This window comes from Gobio gobio (assembly GCF_949357685.1).
Source record: "Gobio gobio genome assembly, chromosome: 10".
Classification (NCBI taxonomy): Eukaryota; Metazoa; Chordata; class Actinopteri; order Cypriniformes; family Gobionidae; genus Gobio; species Gobio gobio.
Genome location: NC_137116.1, coordinates 41,695,632 through 41,719,326, shown reverse-complemented (window position 1 = coordinate 41,719,326; position 23,695 = coordinate 41,695,632). Strand labels below are relative to the sequence as shown.

The 23,695-nt window shown below is 38.1% G+C and overlaps 1 protein-coding gene and 1 long non-coding RNA gene across 3 annotated transcripts in view; one reads left to right on the top strand and one right to left on the bottom strand.

The window, feature by feature from the left end:
* Positions 1-1,241: 1,241 nt before the first annotated feature.
* Positions 1,242-23,695, top strand: part of sema3gb (sema domain, immunoglobulin domain (Ig), short basic domain, secreted, (semaphorin) 3Gb) — a 48,136-nt gene continuing 25,682 nt past the window's right edge. For both annotated transcript variants that reach the window (XM_079827233.1, XM_079827232.1), the window contains exons 1-2: positions 1,242-1,682; positions 22,451-22,579. In XM_079827233.1, the coding sequence (XP_079683359.1) occupies positions 22,486-22,579 (94 nt within the window). In that variant the 5' untranslated portion in view covers positions 1,242-1,682; positions 22,451-22,485. The remainder of the gene's footprint in view (positions 1,683-22,450; positions 22,580-23,695) is intronic.
* On the bottom strand, positions 14,091-22,206 carry LOC307132750. Its single transcript, XR_013817323.1, has 3 exons — positions 22,119-22,206; positions 16,556-16,589; positions 14,091-15,988 (listed from the first exon to the last, which is right to left on the bottom strand). It is a non-coding gene; the product is annotated as an uncharacterized lncRNA (long non-coding RNA).

Sequence of the window (23,695 nt, the reverse complement as noted above, 5' to 3'; positions counted from 1 at the left end):
TACTAGTATATAAATAATACTAAAATAACACTGAATACAAGTGTTTGATTGACTAAAATTTCAAATACACGTGCTAGATTCACTACATTTTTCTACTTTTAAAGTCAGCACGAAGCGTCTTTTCTTCCCTATTTGTGATCCAAGTGAAACGGCTTCTCGGACAAGTAAAAAAACGTAGGGCTGGACTTGATTTTGTCCATCGTGAATTGATTTGATCATTGTGGTTTGCTACTACTGTGATCATGTGAGTGACAGGTTGTCTTGCCATTGTGCCAGAAAACACGTCATGAGAAGAAATGTTGTTGGAAGAGGGAAGGGAAGAAGTGTCAATTTTGCTATCATGGGAACTAATACAATTAGAAGTTAAGCATTTCAAGAGCAAAAGCCGCACCTGATTGCATCTGATACAATTTACACCAGATGTGAAGTGAAGTGAAGATCTGACTGCAACCACAACACATTTAGTTGGTTTCTATTCCTGCAGAGTTGCACTGGCTAGCTATTCCCGCCACAGTCTGAAATCAGCTCAGCGTGTACATTAAACATGAAAAGTCTCTTAATCGGCTGAGATTGTACATCACACAGCAATTTCACATTCATTGTTGACAGACGAATTGCTCGAATCACACCAGAAATCAGCACAGCTACACTGTGAGATAAACATCTGCTGTTTAGGGTGATTTGTTTTTCTGTTCAGCCCATAAGGCTCATGTAAAGCTACATTAAACACCAACATATAATTACTTCCACAGTCAGAGGTAAAACCACAAATAATGCAGTTTATTCTGTCAGGTTATGCTTTCAAAATACTCCAGTGCACTAGTCTAGTAAAAAAAACAACAACAACAGAATTTATCTTGACATATTTTAGACCCAAATGACTGGGTAAATGTTAATCTTTTCCGAGTTTTATTCATTTAAACATGTCTGCCGTTAGAAGATAAGACTATTATCACCAGTATGTCAGAGCCGCTGACAGAAACCCGCTCTGTTTCACATCAGAGAGAATTAAATATGAGGCCTCACCCGACTAGGAGGTTATTATAACCCATGCAACCTGACACCAAGGGTAATAATTCTAAGTTAATAGGACTCGGTATTGGGAACTCCATGTACTAGTTTATAATTAATGATTCCCTCTTTGTAAGATTAACTAAGAGGCCTGGTTTATTAGCTGGATGACAATCCCTCATTCGGCGCCTCAATCAGGCAGCGGGGGCTCTGTGCAGTTGAGTGCTGGCAGGGAGCTGGTTAACACTGACACGGCTGGCTGGTTTTAATAGAGAGGTAGTGGAGAGAGGGCGAGGTACAGCACACAGCACAGCCGACACCTGCAAACACTTGACTGGACTCGTACAGAGAGGGAGCGCGTCTGACTCTGGAATACTAACGGATTTGCCCCTCATGATATTGTGAAAATGACAGTGCGACTGGAAATGGGAAAGTTTTTTTTGAGCTCCGCGTAATTCTCAAAGGGTAACCGGTTTATGAAAGCTAGCTAGTACTTTAACAGCGGCGACTGGAAACTTTGGCAACTGAGAAAGAACGAAGGAAGAACCCCAAAGACTACAGACAAATGGACATTGGCGCGTTTATGTGAATTTTGTGACTGTTTTGTTTGCGTCGGACAGCTGTGTGCCACGGAATGTAACATCTTCCATCTTAAGTTACCTGGACAAGAAGTAAGTGGCTCTTTAAAGAAAGAAACACGTTTGAAACACTGAGCAGTGTTTGTTTGACTGTTGCAGAGGTTTGTTAATTTTCTCAAATTAGTTTCTTTGTTTAGGCTACGTTATGTCACCTATGTGTCTCAAACAGTGATGTGCCTAGGACATCACTTTGGGCATCACGCGTAGACCCCAAAAAAAGCAGCTGCCACGGAGAACGCCTATGCTGTAAAAATGAGAGATATTTGAGGTTCCACAGATCGATATAGCGATGGAACTCTAGAGAACCTATAGGAAGGTCATTTTTCAAAATTGGAGTTTTCAAGTGCCTTAAGCATCTTTCTTTTTTATATTTAATTTTCACCAAGTCTTACAGCATCTTGGTGAGCAGCTTACTGCCATTGTCTCAGGCTCAGTGGTCCACAAGGTCCTTCGTTTTCAAGATGCCACGAGATTCCCACATCAGCCTTCATTGTCCACTTTACACCCACACGCCAGAGTTGCTCAGGAATTGCCAGTTTTCTGTTAAAACAAACTCAGTAAAGGCAACTTTTGAGAACCACGAGGTGACATTTCGAAATGCACATTAGGTTCAAAGCGGGTCAATTTGTTATTCATTCGCAGCCCTTACTGAAAGAGCAATGCATTATGGATCTTAAGTTTAAAGCATAACATATCTGACATAATATCAGATCAAGATCAAGTTTTCTTAGTCCCTATTATTTGCAGGGTTCTAATACTAAGTTTTGCATAGAATAGATTATTGTTCATTTACTAGGCTATTTCAAATAGCTAGTTACACTTATTTCGTTTTTTTATTGCAGTTGGTACACATTTCAAAACAGGTCAGGCATTATAAAAAAGGCAAAAACTATTGAATCTGTGGTTTATTTGGACCTTTAATAAGTTATTTGATTGATTTGTAAAGTGTCTGTGAACTTTATCTGAAATAGTGCCCTGGCTGTACAACATTTGGTGGTTTCTGGAACATTGGTTTCAAACATCAGTGCTTGAAATCCTGCACAAAACATGAAAAGGCTCTTAGTGGTTATGATTTTTAAAGCTGTTTTGAAATTCATGTCTTTTGCTGGCAGCAGTTGAAATATTATATATTGATATATAGTTGATATATATATATATATATATATATATATATATATATATATATATATATAAAAAGTATTTCATTTGCGTCCTTGCTTTGGAAACTTTAAAAAAACAAAAAACAAATTTATGCCAAGAAAGAGATGATGAATAAGGAATTGATTAGTAACTCAGTTTATGTTCTCATGGGTGCAATTAAGTTATGCACTTCATGAAGCTATTTATGCAATTCTCTGTTTGTTACCTTGGCCCTTGTAATGCCTCTTCTGTGTTGTTTCTCTGGCGTATTTGCATGCAAATGGTTTTCTGTTTTTTTTTTTTTTTTTTTATATATATATATCTTCCTCTGAAACCAGATGACCCTGATATAAAGATGGTCTGTTTTAGTGGTGTAGAATTTTCACCAACCCAAAACCAACCTGCCGCTTGAAAGACTTTACAGTGGAATTCTGGGATCCATGTGGATTGTGTCTCATCAATTATTGAACAGTTATTGAGGCAGACGAGGAAAGAAGGTCTGAAATCGATTGAGAAGTATCTTGCCCTAAGGGGTTCACTGGATCTGCCTTTATTTTGGTATTGTTGACAGGCCTTAGTGAAATATTAATCTTGCCAATCATAGTAGCTATACACTGACTTAACTAGAAGCTGTGCAGTCCATACTAAAATCCCTGGCTTGCACCATATTTTTACAGGCATTTTTATTTTTTGACAGTCAAACCAGTACATTTATGTTCACTATAGAGAAATACAGTGGCCGCAAAACTTATTTGGACACTTAGAGATACCACATGTCATTGCAAAAAATTCTGCTTAACCATTTTTTTACTAAACCAAGTGGTCTCAAAGTGATTTTTTTATGTGTGAAGTCCTCAAGTTTGTCTTATGCTGGGCTCAGACCACAGTAGTTTCAGGCCGATTTATGTCAGATTTACCCCTCCCGACATTTGCAGAAAAAATCGCATCGGTCGGTTCCGATGTTCAGCCCAGATTATCGGGTAATGAGAGGCGTTTACAGATCAAATCTTAAACCTCCCGATCTGCTCGTGGACACATCGGGGCCGCCCCGACAAAATATCAGAGTCAGAGATTTGCCATGTTTGCATTTGGGACTCTGGTTGTTTGAGAATGAAATCTGTTAGTGTGTGGTTTGCTGTCTTGGTAACATTGTGGCACTCAACACACTATAGGAACAAAACTGTTAAATCCATGAATGCTTTATCGTCATGTTTGTGGTCTCACATTTTGAAAATCTGATTTCTAAGTGTGAGCCAGCCTTTAGCAGAGTAACCACAGATGCAGTTCATAATTGTAACTATGTTCCACTAACATTTCAGAAGTACAAAAGTGTCCAAATACTTTTTGTCCCCATGTTAAACACAAGTATTGTTTGCATTCCATCTTTCTAAATGTTCTCTAAAATAAATTCCACTTAGTTTTCTGCTTTGTTATTTAATGCAATGGCTGCTATATTTCTGTTGCCGACAGGTCTTCAAGATGTTTCGCATCCAAGTTTATCCTTTCTTAATCTGTTTTTCCTTTTCCTTGTCATGAGGATGAAGAAGACAATGATAATGTTAAAAGGCTGGAGTAAGCGTTCTAAATTGGTCACTTTATTCTATTTTAAGAATTATTTCAAGACATTATGAGGTCATGTTTGGGAAGAGAGTATGAAAGAACTCAGAGCTGATGTCTTGGTGATTAACACACTTTGAACATTAAGAAGGGAATCTTCTTTATATAAACAGACCCTTAAAGGGATATAAATATGCACACGGATACTTTTCCAGGCATATTTTAAAGAGCCCAGATATGGATAATTAATACCCGTACAAACCTGTTGACATAATGTTTCGAGCATAATGGGGAACATTTGTCATGAGAACAGAAATAATTCTTTCATCAGCTATAATTCGCGAACAATTTATTGAACATCAGTCCTTGTCAATGTTTGGATGACTTCCCTTCTTTAATTTTTAAAATATCCTTTGCTTTTAATTCATTTGCCAACACAACTTTTTTTTACTATTTTAAAAATCCCAAATCTTTCTAGTAATGGATATTTTAATTGCTTTTCTAAACTTTTAAATATTAAGGCTTTTATCCCTCTTCCAGTTTTTTCCCTAATTCAGGGAAATGATCTTTACGTCATGTTGTTTTTTTTGCGCATTTCGACATTCATTTAGCTTTTTTTGTTCACTCCGTAAATGACACACTTAAATTCCCATTTGTCACAAGTGCCTCTCTCTCACTCTCTCGCTCTCTCACTCACTCACTCTCTCTCTTTTTCTCTCTCTCTCTCTCTCTCTCTCTCTCCCACACACACACACGCACAAACATAGAGAGAGATGCACTCATGTATACACTTCTCACTCTCTACAAATACAACAAGCCTCTTGAGACGGTTGTCATGACAGCGTCAGCGGTGCTGGGGGGTCAGAGTGGGGTCAGACTGGACTCTAGGGTTTGGTGGAAGTGAGGATACGGGGCACAAGTGATAATTTAGTGATGTCATGTTGGAAATGGGAGGCTTCCACCTTATGAATGAGAATATTCCTAATGCAGATTGTAAATTATATCTGTATTGCTTTGAGATAATCATTCACTCGTGCGTGGTTTGTCACGCCTATTTACTGATTTCCCCAATTTTTTTATTGATTCCATATCTTAATTGCTCAATGTTCTTTAATGCATCCGTTCAAGCTTCAAAGCAGAAGCACCTGACATGACTTCAGAATGCTGACCCCAACACACATACAGCACCCCTCCCCACATTCAGCCCCCCTCCCCACATTCAGCCCCCCTCAGCAACCCCATCCCAGTCCTGGTGCCACATTTATGGAGAAAGGCACAATGCAGGGGCGTCAATAACAGTGAGCAAGAGTGCCTAATCCCTGCAGCTGTCAGCCCTGGGAGAATTAAGCCTCCATTCTGAAGATTCTTGGGTCTTTGCCAATCAAGACCAACAGTAGTTGCTGCGAGAGTCTGCTGATAACCAAACTATCTATTCTCTGGCTGGAGAGGACAGTGGATACAAAGAAAATGAAGTCATCACATCAGAAGGGCATGAAAAGGCTTGGGGGGAAAAAAAGATGCGGGGTGTTCGTTAGCCGCGCATCTGGTCCAGTGATGCTACACTAATGTCACACTGTAGTGTCTGGTTGTTCTCAGACTATCTGGAAAATGTAATGGTATGACAAAAGAATAAAAATAAATGTTGAGTCAAGTGTTGAATGAGAGATGCCAAAAATAGCAAACGGAAACTTGTTACCTAGAGAATTTAACCCTTTCTTTTCTTTGACTATTGGTCAGATGTGTTTCTCAAAAAGTAGTTGCAGATCAAAACGGGGTCTCAGAATTATTGCATACTATATTGGTTCCATATCAGCTATTGATTGATATTTGAGAATTAGTTTTTTAATTTATTGATTGATATTGGATATTTAATTGTGCATGCTCATTTCCTCTATTTTTGCATTTGGATTACCTTTGTCATCTTCTCTCACTCAATTAAATTAAATCTAAGACTAAAAATGTAAAAATACTTTTAAATTGAATCTTTAGCAAATACTATAAAAATAATACACGTTTTTATACTGTATATTATAAAGTTGATGCACTAATTCACTTTTAAATTATTGTAATTTTTGTGTTTTGTTCTGTCTGCTGTTTTCAACTTATTGTATTGCTTTAATTGGCTGTGTGTATATGCAGAAAATAGCAGATATTAAAATTCTTTAATATTTAGGCTAATATTCAGACCGGAGTTTTGATACTGAACACAATGTCTGCTAAATCCGGTTATTTTTAGGGTACGTTAAAGCTACACTGTGTAACTCTTTTTGTCTATTCTTAGCTAAAAACACTTAGTTCTTTCAAAAATATATGTGCTAATTAATGTATATTTACTTCTTTCAAGTAATAAAATATTCTCGTAAGTTTATAATATGCCATTGAAAATACATCTAACGGTGGTCGCCATGTTGCCCCTCCATCTTGAAAGTACATTAGCCAAAGAGGGACATACCCGTAAATTCAAGCTTCGCCTTTCGCGTTCAAAATTCCCTCCCTCGCGCATGTGCGCGTCAACTTGTTCAGACTGGTGCATGTGCAGAAAGTTTTCATCTCAGCAGCGTCCAGTAACAGAGTTAAACAGAGTTTTCCTGGCTTGTTTATTCCTCAAAAGTCTGTTTTTCCTTGTGTGGTATTTCTGTGCGTTAATAACTCCGTAAGTAATACTATTTATTGTCATTGTAGATGTGTTTCAGAGTGTGTCATCGCGTAATTCAGTTGATGTCACCTCAGAAGTATTTTTGTGTCAACATACAATAGCGTAATGCTCACCTATTTGAATAATCATTCAGTTATTTTGTTATCAACAATGTTTATTCGTTTATAGAAAATATTTGCTTGTAATGTATGTTGATGGAAATATGTATCAGGTCTGATCGGCATATTAATAATTGTTATACAGAGCGCACTGCAGTGCTAAAGCTGCACACACTTTGATAACCCGACACCGCTTGTTAGCAGCAGCAGCGGCAGCTCCGTTCCTTTTAATGCAGCTGCATTTAGCGCCTATATATGGTACAATAAGCTCTGGTTTACGGTTACATTATACAAATGTAACTTATAAGTATAGTTATACAGTTCTTAACTGTGTATCTTCTGTCATGTCATTATCATGTATATTTACCATCCTTATTTGTTATCTCACAGAAACCACATTTATGTACATATCCACGCAAACCTGTTTATGCCTGAATAAACATTACTATCATCAAAGTTCACTCTGGATTAGCTGCAGTTCTTTCTAGCCGAATAATTAGGCCAGTTGAGTTCCAACCATCCCACTGCTCACAGAATATCCCACAGGCTCCCACAGGAAGCCATGTTAATCTTGGACTAAATCGGCCACCGTAGGAGTTGAAACGAAATCGGAATTGAGAGGAACAGAAACTAAAAGTCACTGGATGGTCATATACCTTTTCACCGCTAGATGGGGGAAAATATCACACAGTGTAGCTTTAACAAGACAACAATGTACTAAAAATTGAAATGTTTTTTCTCGAAACAACCCCTGTTCACACGGATCCGCGAAAGCTACTAAAACGCTGTATTATGCACGCCAGACAGTTGGCGATGTCACTTTGTAAAAAAAGACTACGCACCTGCGCACATATGCATTCTTTTACTATAGATCACTTGTTGCAGACACCATGCCTATAGACTAAGCATGTGATATGCATATGTGTGAATACTGTCAACGTTTTCACAGATTTGCGTTTTTGTACGGTATCCTGTTTTCAAAAGTTAGCTTTTTCAGGCCACCAAAATGCTGCCAAAGGGCATAAAAGTTCTTCAGTTTTTAGTTGAAAACTCATGTAAACGGTCCCTTAGTGTCTGCGTTTCATGCAATATGATTGTTACTATTATTATTATTTTTAATTTTTACTTTTGTATGATGCTTTGGGTTGTCATTTGATCTCCAATGTAAAATTTGGGTCCTTAGAGGTGCACTATGTAAAAAATTTTCAGTAAAATATCCAAAAACCACTAGGCCAGTGTTATATATTTTGTTCAGTTTGTTCATTACAATATCCCAAATGTTTCCAACTATGTGTAAATCGTGAGAAATTGCTATTTTAACCAAGGAACCGGGATGTGTGAGGGAGTCGCCTGTCGATTGCGTCATATATTTTTGCAGAAACGCTTTACTCTGACTGCAGTGTGCAACAAGTGTCATAGCAGCCGCCGAGCGAACGCACATAGTAACGTCATAACTTCATTTTCAACACACTCAGATGTATCCAATATGATAAACTGAGCTGCGTTACCTCATACTCATGACCGGAAAAGCGGAAGTGACACCGGCGACTCTGTCATTATAAAAGTCCCGCTGCTTGCGAGGCGTGTGTTGCGTTCATCTTATTAACAATCGCTCCAGCGGCCTTGCTCAGCTCCACAACACTCGGTCCTGCTCTGCTTCATATTACAGTAACGTTAATAAACGCATCCATGAACATGATTTCTGCCCGAGTCTTATCCCGATTCTTTTCCACCGGCTGTGATGTGAAGACCACATGTCCCAAGATTCTGTGCTCAAACGTGGCGTCATCAAACTACACCGTGACTAGTGGACGGAAAAGTTACATAGTGCACCTTTTTAAGCAAAGTCAATTCTAAACAAATCAAAGTGCCGTTGAAACCAACCACTAATGGATTAGACCTCCTTTATTCTTTTGATGCAGTGCATAACAACATTGCATCCTATCATGATGTCCCCTGATGCTGGAAAACAGCTGTCAGCTATGAATAGCAGGGGCCATGCTGGTGGGGTAATTGTAGAGGAATTCAGTGTTTATCATGTAAATAAAAGAAGAGAGGCCATCAAAACAGGTGTTGGTATGCACCGGGAGGGCCATGTGCTGTTCGCCCCGCTCTGCGTAAAGTCTCTCTAATGCTCCTGCTCTCAATTTGTAACATTACAACACACAAGCACCACTTTCAGGGATCTGGTTTTGCTAGAGGGGAGGGGAGCATTGTGGTGGGGATTAAAAAGAGAGACGGGCAGAGTTCATATGTGCATATTTATGTGTGTGCGCATGGCTTGAGAATGATGGAGTGCATTAATATTGCATGATGTAAAAGTGCTTTTTTTGTTATTTCTGAATTAGTGCCTCATTATTTCCCCATTGGAGATAACCTATAATATGTACCCTGCTGCTCTTTCTCATTGTCTGAGGAAACGGTTGTTGCGTGTTGCTTGGTGACTGCACAACACTGCTGATGTGTGAAGGTGAAAATGTCGCCGTGGTTTGTGTGTAGCGGTCACTTCAAAGACACGTAGATAAGATGTTCAGAGCTTAGCGGCCTTTGAAGACAGGAGCCGAATCCGGTTCTTAAGGGTGGTGAAGCTTACCCAATGACTCCAAAGCTGTCTGCTCCACCCGGTTTAAATGCACAGTGCCCAACCTTCGTGTAAGGGGTAGCCAACATTAGAGCTGGAGAAGGGCCACAATTCCCTCAACAGTGGCATGCACTTAGCTCCTTGACACTAGAGAGCATATGTGTGTTCGTGAAAACCTTCCCTTGCTTGCTAAGCGCACAACATGAACTTACTTTAGACCTGGCCCTGAGAAAGCCAATCGGTCACTTGCCAGTACACTTTAGGGCTGGCTGTCGGCCATTTTTGCACGACAGGTCGAAAAAACATGCATCAAAGGCTACAATGGATGGGCTGGTGTATGAAAAAGCAAAAATACAGCATTAAATGTTTATCTGTACTATATGAAAAATCTGTAAAAATGGGGCACAATGTACTGTGTTGATATGAAGGAATTTTTCATACTTATTTTGCAGGGGTTTTGCTTGTATTTTAAATTACACATTGCATTGTGTTTTAGTGTTAAAGGAAATGCCCGTAAACTTGACAGATAATGTCCTGGCATAAAATTACCAGTACATTTTCCGTTTTGTTTTCTTATCATGAAAAAAAGCTGTGGCTTTTTTACGGTCTGTCTGAACATCCATACAAAGAGAGTTTGTTTGGTAGTCGTATAAAAAGCAATATAATTTTTTTTTTGTTGCATAAATTGATTAGATGACAAAATGCATTTCCATTCAAATTGTACATATTTGAGCACAAATAATTACAAAGAAACAGGAAGTAAGACGTTGAAGTAAATGAGACATTTTTAAGTAGAAATAGTGAAATAATATTTTCTTGTAAAACATACTCCAATAATGTTTTATTTTAAAGTGTATGAATTATGCTGAACTGTTAATTTGCTCTTAAAATGACTGTAAACCTTTAGTAATAAATCTCCCCAAAATGTACCCTTCAATTTTAGACAACAAGCCTTTGTGTGGTTTAGCTTTAACTTTGGTAGCTACTCTACTGGAAAAAATAGCATAAACCAAGCCATAAGCTGGTTTGCGGGGGGTTTAAGTTTTTGTCCAACTGGGAGACCAGTTGGCTGATCAGCTAAACCAGTAAAAACCAGCAAACCATCTTAGGCTAGGTCAAGCTGTTTATTTTTCAGAAGGGAAGGTAGAATTTTACTTTCTAGTCGAAAGTAAGTTCCTGGTAAATGATTATTGTATTTCTTCCGTGGTGGATGTTGAAACATGACCCTCTTGACCCCTTTGTACACTTGTTAGCCCCTGGGGGCTGTTTTCCGAGTCAGTGGCTGCTCTATTGCTGAGCTAATGCGTCACGCTAATGAGCGCTAACATTGACAGCAAACCGCATTAGCCCAACCCAGCCTGCGTTCTGAGAGGTGATAGGGTTGACTGCTTCACCTTTGCTTCTCCACCTCAGTGGTTTAATTGCTCAGGCTCCTGCTCTCTTGTTACTTTTCTCTCCTTCTTTTCCGTCTATCTGTTGTTTGCCCAGATGTGCTAACTGAAAAGTGGTTACAAAATCTTCAGAGGCCTTGAGGTAATACAAGGTTTGGGCTGTAGAATATGCTTTTGATTCTCACTTTCTCAGGAGAATGAAATGTAGCCTGAGGATTTGGAGGGGATTTCAGAGTTTTTTAGTTTCTAGTTCAGCTTGTCATGTAGCCGTATATCATGGGTGGAGTAATGTAGAGTGGTTTATCTACATGCATGCATTACTTTAGATCCATTATGTTGTTTTACTCTATAATTGTCAGATTTTTTTGGTGGGTTTTTTTTGTGTTGGTATTACATATTTTAACAAATTATAATGATTGGCTCATGAAATGGCAAATTAATCCAACATAGGCTCAAAAACGTGCCTCAAAATCTTACCTATACATAAAATTCACTGCAGTTCCCAGCTGAAATAAACACTAGTGGCAAACACCAACACTGATTAATAAAGACTTATTTTTGTGTGGCTTCTTGCACAATACAACATTATTATTATTATTATTTTTACAATGTAATTTTTTTTATAGCTGGTATTTTTAATAGCCAATTTATCACTTCTCAACTGTGATATTTCTATTGTTTGTTGTATGTAATCATGTTTTCTCTCCTGCCCTTACAACTCTAGACTGCCTATTTCTTGTTCAATCTATTGACAATGCATAAAAAAGTTACATTTGAGCAATAATGAAAGAGAACCCTATCAATTAAAGGACAACTCCAGTGAAAAATGAACCTAGGGGTAATTAACACATGGTTACTGAGTAGATCGTTCTCTGGGATGCGTTTTCATGAAAATCGATGTTTAAAGAGTTTTATCTCTAAAAACAGATTAGCTTATAACGCGAGTAAATGGGGCACATAATAAGTAAAATTAAATCGCTAGTTAATACCACTAACAAGGCTCTAAATTTACTTTGACTTGTATTTCATTGCAGACAATATGAACACAAAATATTTCATGTTTTGTCTGGTCAACTTCATGTAATTTGTAAATATGCATCCTTTCCTGTCATTCAGACCTGCAACACATTTCAAAAAAAGTTGGGATAGGAGCAATTTAGGGCTAGTAATGAGGTAAAATGGTTAAATACTGATGTGATTTGAAACGGGTGATGTCAACAGGTGATTGTAATTATGATTTGGTACAAAAGCAGCATCCAAGAAAGGTCTAATCCTTTAGGAGCAAAGATGGGCCGAGGATCGCCAGTTTGCCAACAAATACGTGAGAAAATTATTGAAATGTTTAAAAACAATGTTCCTCAAAGAAAGATAGGAAGAGATTTGGATATTTCACATTCAACAGTGCATAACATAATTAAAAGATTCAAGGAATCTGGAGGAATTTCAGTGCGTAAAGGACAAGGGCGCAAGCCTAAGCTGAACAACCGTGCTCTCCGATCCCTCAGGCGGCACTGCATCAAGAATCGTCATTCATCTATAAGCAATATCACCACATGGGCTCAGGACTACTTTGGCAAACCTTTGTCAAGTACCACAATACGTAGTTACATCCACAAATGCCAGTTAAAACTGTACTGTGCCAAAAGGAAGCCCTATGTTAACAGTGTCCAGAAGCGCCGTCGACTTCTCTGGGCTCGGAGGCATCTGGGATGGACCATCACACAGTGGAAACGTGTACTGTGGTCAGATGAATCAGTATTTCAGGTATTTTTTGGGAGGAATGGACGCCGTTTGCTCCGGACCAAAGAAGAAAAGGATCATCCAGACTGTTACCAGCAACAAGTCCAAAAGCCAGGGTCTGTCATGGTATGGGGTTGTGTCAGTGCCCTTGGCAAAGGTATCTTGCACTTCTGTGAAGGCAACATTAATGCTGAAAAGTACATAGAGGTTTTGGAGCATAATATGCTGCCTTCAAGAAGACATCTTTTCCAGGGACGTCCATGCATATTTCAAGGAAGAGGGTACGGGTACTTGACTGGCCTGCCTGCAGTCCCGACCTGTCTCCAATAGAGAATGTGTGGCGCATTTTGAAGCGCAAAATGCGACAACAAGGACCCGTACTGTTGCCCACCTTAAGACTTGTTTGCAGGAAGAATGGGACAAAATTATACCTGAAACACTTCATCACTTGGTGTCTTCAGTCCCTAAACGTCTTTTTAAGTGTTGTGAAAAGGAATGGCAACATTACAAAGTGGTAAATGCTTTACCGTCCCAACTTATTTTTAAATGTGTTGCAGGTCTGAATGACAGGAAAGGATGCATATTTACAAATGACATGACGTTGACCAGACAAAACATGAAATATTTTGTGTTCATATTGTCTGCAATAAAATACAAGTCAAAGTAAATTTAGAAATCACTTCTTTCTTTTTTTTTTTTGCGTTTTCCATACTGTCCCAACTTTTTCTGATTTGGGGTTGTAGTATAATAGGAGTATAAAACCGTTGTTAAAGCATGCAGGTTACAATTCTGCCTTTTCCAGACTATTAATGCATGCAAATCAACAATCGCCATCTTCATTCTAAGAAAGGCTTTGATAATATATCTGCGACAATAAAACACAGTACAAAAGAGTTATGCAAATACACTGAAAACTACTGCACGTTTGTGGAGGTAGTTAATATATATTTTTTCAAAGCAGGCCAATTATTCATCAAGAGAAATAGGCAGTTTAAAAATAAAATATTTATCAATGCAACACAATTTGGAAACCACATGCCTTGGCAACTTGACATAAATCGTTAAAAAGGACTGAAGGTTTTTTGCCGCTTTGAACTCATCTTGACCTCTCTCTGAATGTTGAGTAAAGCACGGATGTGAGCATGGGCGTGACATGCAAGTGACCGATTGTCATGGGAACGTCAGGTCACATATAGACCATCTTGTCTCTTTGAATTTTAAATCTGAATTTATACACACAGTCCCATGAAAATCTCAATGTGAACACACTGCGCAATTAGAAATGTACATTTTATTAAAAGTGTGAGTTACACATGCAATTTCCAAACTGCTGTGATACATACAACAACCAGATTCACTTTTATCTCTTCCTGAAATTAAAAATAAATGAAAAATCAATTGAGGCTGGGTTTAGTTAATCACATAAACAGGTCACTTTATACAGTAGTTGTATTTAGAGTTCATATGGATTTGTTTATATACTCTTGTCTTGTTTTGTCATATAGGCCTATTTATTTAATGACTAGGACGAATAGTCACAAAATAATTGCATATACTCAAAAGATTATTATTCTTACCAGATGTAACTCATTGACAGACACTAACAGCTCCAGGCTAAAATGCAACAGTACGACAATAGTCTCTGATTGTACCCCTCTGAATTCTCCCCATGGGTCGTTCTCAATGTGCCTCCGGAGATCAGGTGGCCCAGATAAACATATGCAATCTGTCACTGCCCACAACTGATTTTGATAGACTTCATGCAGTTTTCCACCCATTTACCAGAAATAAAGCATCTAATATCAAGTAGAAAACAAGTTTTATGGATGAAAAAGAGTGACTAATGGAAAAGTAACCACATCCTTGAAAAATAGAGCAAATGAAGTGAAATCAAATGAAAGCTCATCCCTTGATTTCTGAGCAGTTCATGTTTCTGGTTTTCTTGGCATGCATGCTTTAGCCTGATCATCCATCTTTAGCGATGCTGTCATTGTGTTTTGTGTGTCTTTGGTTAAAGGTTGCTGGCCGCTGTGGTTTAAAAACACAGTGTGAGTCTCAGTTGTGACTGTTTTTGTAGTGAGTTATTGGCTTTTAGGCCTCTTCATCACATGTGAATCCCACAGTAATCCAACCCACAGAAGCAGAGATGGTTTTCCTGGTATCATTAATCTAAAAATTTAAGATGGAGTCAGCCATTAGAACCTTCAATCATTTTCGGGTATCAAATCAAGTAAATAAACAAAACAAATGAAGGTTATCAGGTTTCCTTATTTTGTATTTGAGACTTTGAGAACCAAGAAAGAAAGAATGCAATGAATGTACGTGATAAACCTAAACCAAACATTTTCTGGTACACAAGTCTCGAGAGCACTAAAAAGATTACATCAAAGGAAACAAAGATGTCAAAGAGGAGACTGGACAGACGTGTAAGGACGAGTCTTCTGTCACTGTGAAGACTGATGAGGACCAACAGGTCTTAGAATTGAGAAATGGCCCGTCTTCTGGGGAAGAACGTGTGGCACATGGTTATCGGCTCTAGACAATCCCTCAGAGCTCAGACATGGCCTTCTACTTGGTTTTGAATTGTCTCAGATCATTTTTACTGACTAGATGAGCTGTTAGAAATGCACCCTTGAAATTCCTAGCTGTATAGTTTGATTAAAAACAACCAATTCACAGAGATTTAACACTCTTTTTAATAATGGGGGACACGCAGGGTGTTGGTCATGTGATCAATCTTGCCTTGTCTTTATTCATTGGGGCTCCCCTTGCTAAAAGTCTTTCTTTGTTGGAGGCCCATTGAAGAGGTCTGTGTATCTTTAAAATTGATTTGTTGACTTGCAAACTCTCCTTCATCTTAAGTTAAGATTCAAAATGACCTCTGAATATTGTCTCCTCACAAAAGCATGAGATTTGTAAATCATGCTTTCTTATTTGTCAATTAGAGCTGCTCTAAAGGGTCCTGTGAGTGAAAATGCAGACATCGGTTCAGCAGGAGGGAGCCACTGCAGTTGAATCATTGAGGGAAAGTCTCCCAGAATCCTTTGTGTCAGGTCGCCCCATGACCTACTGTTTCCACATACCCAGGCTCCTTAATGGTAAATGCGCTGCGCTATTGGTTTTCTGTATTCATGACTGCTGCATGGAAACTAATTTCCACTTGAAGAGGAGCTCAGCTGGAGAGAGAAAAATATAGAGTGTTAGAGAGCGGGACAGAAACGAGTGCAGAGAGCGAGAGAGTGAGAGAGTCTTTGGCAAATTATAGTTTTATTCTCTTTTTGCTGTTCTACAGTATTTTTATTAAAGGAAAAGTAAAAAAAAACATCATTATTTACACTCAGATATTTAGGCTAAAACTTAAGAATTGTATATTTGAATTGCATATAAAATGTCCATCTATTTAGATTTACACATTTTTAACATAAACAAACTAATACATTTAATGTGATGAATATTTGTCAATCATACATAAATGAAAACAGAATGAGATTGCTGTAATGTACTAATACACGGAATATGTTTTAAACCCAACACACAGTAGCCAGGTTTATATGTTTATCATCTATAAATCAAAATTGTTTCTCATACATTTTAACAAGTTGAATCTTTCTTGTTTCACAAATGGCCTTGTTTAAATCATGTTCATACTGATTAAATGTGATCGTTTTCAAACGGAACAGATTTATGCTGATCTGAATATTCATTTTGTGGATCCCAAATGCCAAATTTTGAAGAATACTCACTCACTTTTCTCCATAGCACTCCAAAAAAAGATCACTACAGAAAAAAACAAAATACTGTTTTAGAAAATGTATACAAATTAAACTATTCATTTAAATGTATTTGTTTCTCAGAAAAGACGACATCTGGGTGAACAATGCCATTTAATTTTTATTTGTTTAGTTATCACTTGTAAGATTCCTTGTTTGTTCAGTAATATTGTGAACAAGCATGCTTAATACCTTTAAATTAACTTTAAATGAATGTCTATGTATAATGTGATTTACATTTACTTTCCCCTTTTTCAGACATCATCCTTTGCCTTTTATATGTAATTCATCCTCCTCTGCTGCTCATTTTATTGCCTCACCCTTGTCCTTGACCTCTGCTTATTCTCAGATTTACTCTGCTTCGTGTCTGTTTTATAAGAGCCTCATCATTCTGTTGCTCCGTGTGCAGGTGTGGCCCACTTATGCAGAGACACACACACACACACACAGTGATAATGACGCCCCTGTAGCCACTTGAGGCATATAATTAGAGAGCAGACATGTGCTGACTCTTAACGATAGGTATTCTCTAGGCTACAGGGCTCACCCGTGACTGCACCCTCACATTTACAGAGCATCTCAAAATAAAAGATGCACTCCCCTCAGATTCTGAAATAAAAGCATGATGCAGATTGTTTGGAATTGTACTGCCAAATGTACTGTAACAAACAGAGAAGTTAAAGCGGTGTATCATTACAGATAATCAGTGTTGGGTTTCTAAAAGTAGTGCCGCTACTAATTTACTATTTTCAGTATCATCTGTTTTCAAAGTAACCAAAGCTGTATTTTTGTAATATTGTATGATATTGTACAGTACACGTAAATTTACTTATTCTTGCATGAACAGAAAGTTGACTCTCTTGAAGCATTTGGGACGTCTGATTCAATCAGTGAATCGATTCACTTGGTTCATTTAAAATAACCAATTAAAGACTGCATGAAACGGAAGTTGCAATAGTCTTTTCTTTCCAATTGTGACGTATATCCGAGTGAAACGGCTTCTCGACAAGTAAAAATACAGGGACTTGATTTTGTCTTGAATCGTTGTGGTTGGCTATTGCTGTGATCTCATGTGAGTGACAGGTTGTCCCGCCAGTAAACACGGCATCAGAGAAGAGAAGAGAAGAGGTCGCTGCACAAGGGAGGAAACGTTATTTTGATTAAAGATTACGAGGACCTGTACAGGCAAAATGAGTCAGAATGCACACAGGCTAATTTCGAGCTACAGGCAAAAGAAGTGAAACATTTTGGTTGAATTTGAGGTTTTCACAAAAATTAGTTCATTAAGCCTTCGTCTAGCGATGCCAATGCTCCTAATAGTAATTAAACATCTAAAATTATCTTTAATTGTATGTTTTCTGAGATGTGTACCTTCCTAAATATTTCCTTTGTTTTAATAAACCATAAAAAAGGCTGTTTTTCTCTGCTCGCTTCTCGACGACTGGGCTTTCCCAAGCCTGTAGTGCTCCTCTCAGAAACTCGATCGCCCCCCGGTGGACGGTCCCAGTTTAGCTCATAAACTCCACCTCTCCATGTATTAGAATGGATGCGAGACAAGCTAAACAATTCAATTACACTTCAAATAATTGTTTCTTAAAGATGGTTTCTGTCATTTTAGGCAGTTTTTATCACGGTGATTTCATTTCAAGTGTTTTCAGGATTTTTGGGAGGAGATTGGCGCTTTAGCTTTCATTTCTATATTTCCATAACTGTTTATTTCACACCATCATAATGAGTTGTTCTGCATCTGTGAGAGTGTTGTCGCGCCTCTACTTCCTGGTCTCAACTGTGCAGACTCTGTCCCAAGATGCCCGTGTGCGGCCTCCGAAAGCTTCAACTGGTCAGCGCAAGTCAATGAAGTCGCGTCATCCATATTTTTTTACGGTCTATGGGCTTTCCCCTCAGCACAAGTTCAAAGCAATCTTACTCGCGCTGACTGACAGAGCCGAAGCGTGCACAAAGACACCTCGCAGACAGCGTGCAATCCTGATATCCACACACACACATATTACAGTGTTTCAAAATATGTCTTGGCAAGTATTTACGCAAACATTGTCTATTATGTCTTAAGTGAACATTTGGTTAACTGTTAGGGAAAACATCTGATGTGTAACATTATTAGATCCGTGCATTACAGTAGGTCTTAAAGGGCACCTATTATGCCCCTTTTTACAAGATGTCATATTGGTCTTGGGTGTACCCAAAATGTGTCTCTGAAGTTTCAGCACAAAATACCCCACAGATAATTTATTATAACGTGTTGAAAATGTCATTTTGAGGCCTGTCTATAAAAAGCGCTGTTTTGGTGTGTACCGCTTTAAATGTAAATGAGCTGCATATCCCTGAGCTGCATCGAACAATTGTGGTATCATATTTTTCCTATAGATATGGGATTTGACTTGGTGTGTGCCAAATTTGGTGTTATTACCAGGGATTTTTTTAGGTATCGTTGCTAGGGTATTTTGTTTTGGAAAACTTTAACTAGATTTTTCTCAAAATTGACTTTGCTGACTCTTTCAACTTCAAATAGTTATAGCTCAGTAATTTTTTGTATAATTCCTACAAATCATACATCATTTTGAAGGTTTTTTAATAGAGAATGTTGAAAATAAAATTTTTGTTGTGACTCATTTTGCCAGCACGGATCACATTTTAAACGGATGTGCACAGATAAACAATTTATTATAAATACTGTGATATTCCTTAAAATGAGTGATCAATTTTCATTTCATGGTGACATTTGAAAATATTAATATATGTATTGTTTCATTTGTTTTTGACTTTTTATTTGTGGTATAGTGTAAACTGAAATGTTTATCAGTGCCTTCAACCTTATATAGATTTATATGATCTGACTCTTTGTGTTTGTAGTGTAGCTAACTACATGTAGCTTGGCAAGCTATAGTTTCAATTGCTTCCCTAACACAGCAGCTAATGATGTTGTTATATTTCAGTATTCATTAATGCTCTTCTTTTGTAATGTTTTGGGTAGGTCTACAGTATATTTATATGTATACAAAACAAGTCAACCAAAATGAAGCAAATCAGACATACTGTGGGAGCGCTCTGCCTTTTTCTGTCTGTCTGGATTGTTGAGATAAATTTGACATGATGACAATAATGTGTTTGTGCCAGGTTTTAATCTTCACAGACTGGTCATTCCCTCTGGTGCCTTTCAAGGGTAGCAGACAGTGGAGAATTCAGCAGTGCTATTGTTTTATGAATCTCACACATCATTTGTGCCGAAACCCGAATGCTTACTGAAATATATAAAAAAAAAAAATGGGCATATTGGTCCGCTTCAGTTCCTAAAATGTATTTCTGTTGATGCATTTCTCTTCTCCAGATCAAATTCATGATACTACATTCATCATAGACAAAGAGCGCATTCTGTTGGCTATTGTTCCTCTGTCATTTTTCATCACTGAAAACGTGTCATTTACACTGGAAGAGGGCCAAAGTACAGCACTTCATAGCGTGCTACAAAACTACCTCAGCAAAGAGGCCGTTAGTGGTTGAACCACAACAAACCTGTTAAATAACAGCAAAGTATGTGTAGTGTACTTTTGTGGTGACTAATTGTTTTAAAGGATTATGCTGGGTTCAGTCCAAGGATACAGTGAGAAAACAAAAATACTCAGTTTCAATAAATACGTAAGTAATATAGAGGTTAACATTAATTTAGTGTGAAATAATCCCTTTAACCTTTTCTGTGTAAAGATATCAACTTCATTGCCATGATAATGTAATGCCGGAAACCCTAAAGCCCAATTTATACTTCTGCGTTGAGTGTACGCCATAGCTACGTTGTTGGCTGTGTGTTGCTCCCTCTGCATGTGTAACTGTGTGTCGCCGCGGACAAAGGCCCTGTCCCAAATGGCACCCTAAACCCTCACGGTCTTCCTCGGAGTCCGCACTTTCATGACGTAAAGGCGCTTTGACTGCCGGGGAGAAGTCCGCTGCGTAACCCGCACCAGTGCGGGCTCGGCAGAAGTGCGCATCGAGGGCGCATATCGACCTCAAGGGGGGCGCTCGCGAGCACCCTTCTGAGACCTAGAGTGACAAATGGGACACCCTGCGGTCTGGTGGACTAAACAGACACGCAGCGGCCATTGTAAGTCCACAAGACCGAAAGTGCACATGAAGTGTGCCTTTTGGGACAAGGCCAAGGGCGCAGAAGTATAAATGAAAATCGACACATAACCCACGCCGTAGAGGCTATGCCGCAGGTCCAATGCAGAAGTATAAATCAGCCTTAAAATAACGTAAAGATAACAAGAACACTTTAAAGCTCAAATAATACACTTTTTTCACAAATTTTTTTTTATATGCTCATCAAGGCTGTATTTGGTCAAAAATGCAGTAAAAACAGGTATGTTTTGAAATGATATTTTCAATATTAATATTTTTTAAATTGTAATTTATTTCAGTAATTGCAAAGCTGAGTTTTCAGAAGTCATTACTCCAGTCTTCATGATTCTTCAGAAATCATTCTAATATGCTGATGGGGCTCAAGAAACACTTCTTATGATCAGTATTGCAGTATTCTTCTTATGAACAGAAGCAGGTGTGTGATATATCTTTTTGGAAACCATTTTTTTATAGAATTTTGTGAAACAATCTGAAAGTCTTTGCTATCAATTGAATGCATCCTTTCTGAATAAAATTAATGTATAAAAAAAAAAACTAAAATCTTACTGACCCCAAACTTTTGAACTGTAGTGCAAGTGCTCATTTAAAATAGGAAGCTTCACTTGTTTGCTTTTAAATCCTCCAAAATCCATTGTGTTTCACTATAACCTTTTTTTGTGGTCATCATGATACAACTGCTGTAGATTGCTCTTAACTTGTATTGAAGGTAGAATATTAAACCAAATATGTTTTGGCTCACAGTAAACTCCACTTTAAATTGAGTTAAAGACGTTGACATATTGCGTATATAAATCAGCATTGTTCTGAGCTCAGCGTCTTTGAGCATTTTCATTATAAAACATGCAACCAAGTGTTTGCATTCCTGTTACGGTTATCCCTCATTAAGCATGTAAATCTGTGTACACAGCTTGCATAGATACGTGCTCGCCATGTTTAGCACCTCAGAACGGGGTGATTTTCTGCAGATACGAAGGCTCACAGTAGGTTTGCCGTTCCCTGCCGGCCAGGAGTGAGAGTTTAAGATTTAAAGCAAGGCAGTGTGACATGGATTTGCCGTAGCTGGAAGGATTTGGCAGACATACTTAAGAAACCATTGCTCTCTGACTGCATAGTTTTCTAATCTCTTTTGGGCGCATGTCCCCACTGCAGAAAGACTTGCTGCCCTCTCCCACACAACCTAACACTGTTTTCATGGAAAAGGCCAGTTGAGGTCAGATATTTGTCTTTTTTCCCCATATATAAAGCTAAAAACAAAACGAGGCTGTGTACCTTTGGTTAATTTGAGCTGCTGTGTTTACATACCTCAACATTGTGATTTAACTGGCCTGTATAGTCCTCACTGTGGATGGTTGTAAATGCTCAGAGAAAAGACAGAAAAACTTACCACCCTGCGCTATTGTTCGGAAACATTTCAGTCAAATATGAAAAGCCAACCAGACACCTTTTAGTGCTTTTGTTTTCTTCTCTCTTCTGAGCTTCTTTACTGACGGGTGGGACTTCTCTTAGATTGTCAGTGACCTGTAAACCGGCCTCAATTCAAGGCAGGGCTTTTCAGGGTGGGAGCTTCTATGCTAACAAGACAAGAGCATTGGTGAAATCGCTTTTTATGAGCCACACACAAATTGAAACTTATCCTGAAATGTATTTGCTGTCAGCAAACAATTAAATTTTCGATGTGTAACGCATGAACTGTTTCTGTCTCTCTCACACTTGCAGATCTCGGTGGGTAAACTGCTGCCATTATTATCAACATGATGCAAACCCTGCTTCTCATCCTGAGCTTGTGTGTCTGGGGTTGTCATGGCAACACCCGCACAACACCCCGAGTGCACCTGTCATATAAAGGTGAGAAATGTGGCACCCCCCCCCCCCCCTTTTTTTTTTTTACATGCGTGCACACATTTTTATTTATTCATTCGTTTCTGAGTAAACAATAAATTACTGGTGTGATAAAAACAAAACTAGCAGTATTTAACATCAATTTCAAAATTGTTGATAATAAAATGAATCACAGAGGTGATCAGAATCTCATTATCTCACTTAAAAGATACATCCATTCAGGCAGAAACGTGAAACATTTAGTGAATGTCTTCAGAGATCAGAGATTTTTATCCTGGATATATCAGGAAATTGTCATTTTTAAACTTATATGACATTCTTTCTTCTGTGGAACACAAAAGAAGATATTTCAAAGAATGTTTAAACGTTCATATAATAGAAGCCAATGGTGTCTAAAACAACATTGGACCCCATTGACTTTCATTAATATACAGTGAGGAAAATAAGTATTTGAACACCCTGCTATTTTGCAAGTTCTCCCACTTGGAAATCATGGAGGGGTCTGAAATAGTCATCATAGGTGCATGTCCACTGTGAGAGACATAATAACTAAAAAAAATCCAGAAATCACAATATATGATTTTTTAACTATTTATTTGTATGATACAGCTTCAAATAAGTATTTGAACACCTGTCTATCAGCTAGAATTCTGACCCTCAAAGACCTGTTAGTCTGCCTTTAAATGTCCACCTCCACTCCATTTATTATCCTAAATTAGATGCACCTGTTTGAGGTCGTTAGCTGCATAAAGACACCTGTCTACCCCATACAATCAGTAAGAATCCAACTACTAACATGGCCAAGACCAAAGAGCTGTCCAAAGACACTACAGGGAGTGCAGAATTATTAGGCAATAATACGTTTTATTAACTTATTATTGTTAATAAAACTTAAGTTTTATTAACAATAATAAAACTTAAGTTTTATTGCCAATATAAAGCAATAAATTGATCTTGTATTTTCTGGTGTTTATTTTTAATAAAAATTTTAGTTTTCTAGAAAGTCTGTGGAATGTAGTTTTCAGGCTTTTTAATTCCTCTCTTTTCTTACTGTTCCTCATGTCACACACTCTCTCTCTCTCTCTCTCTCTCTCTCTCTCTCTCACTTTCTCACTTCCTGTC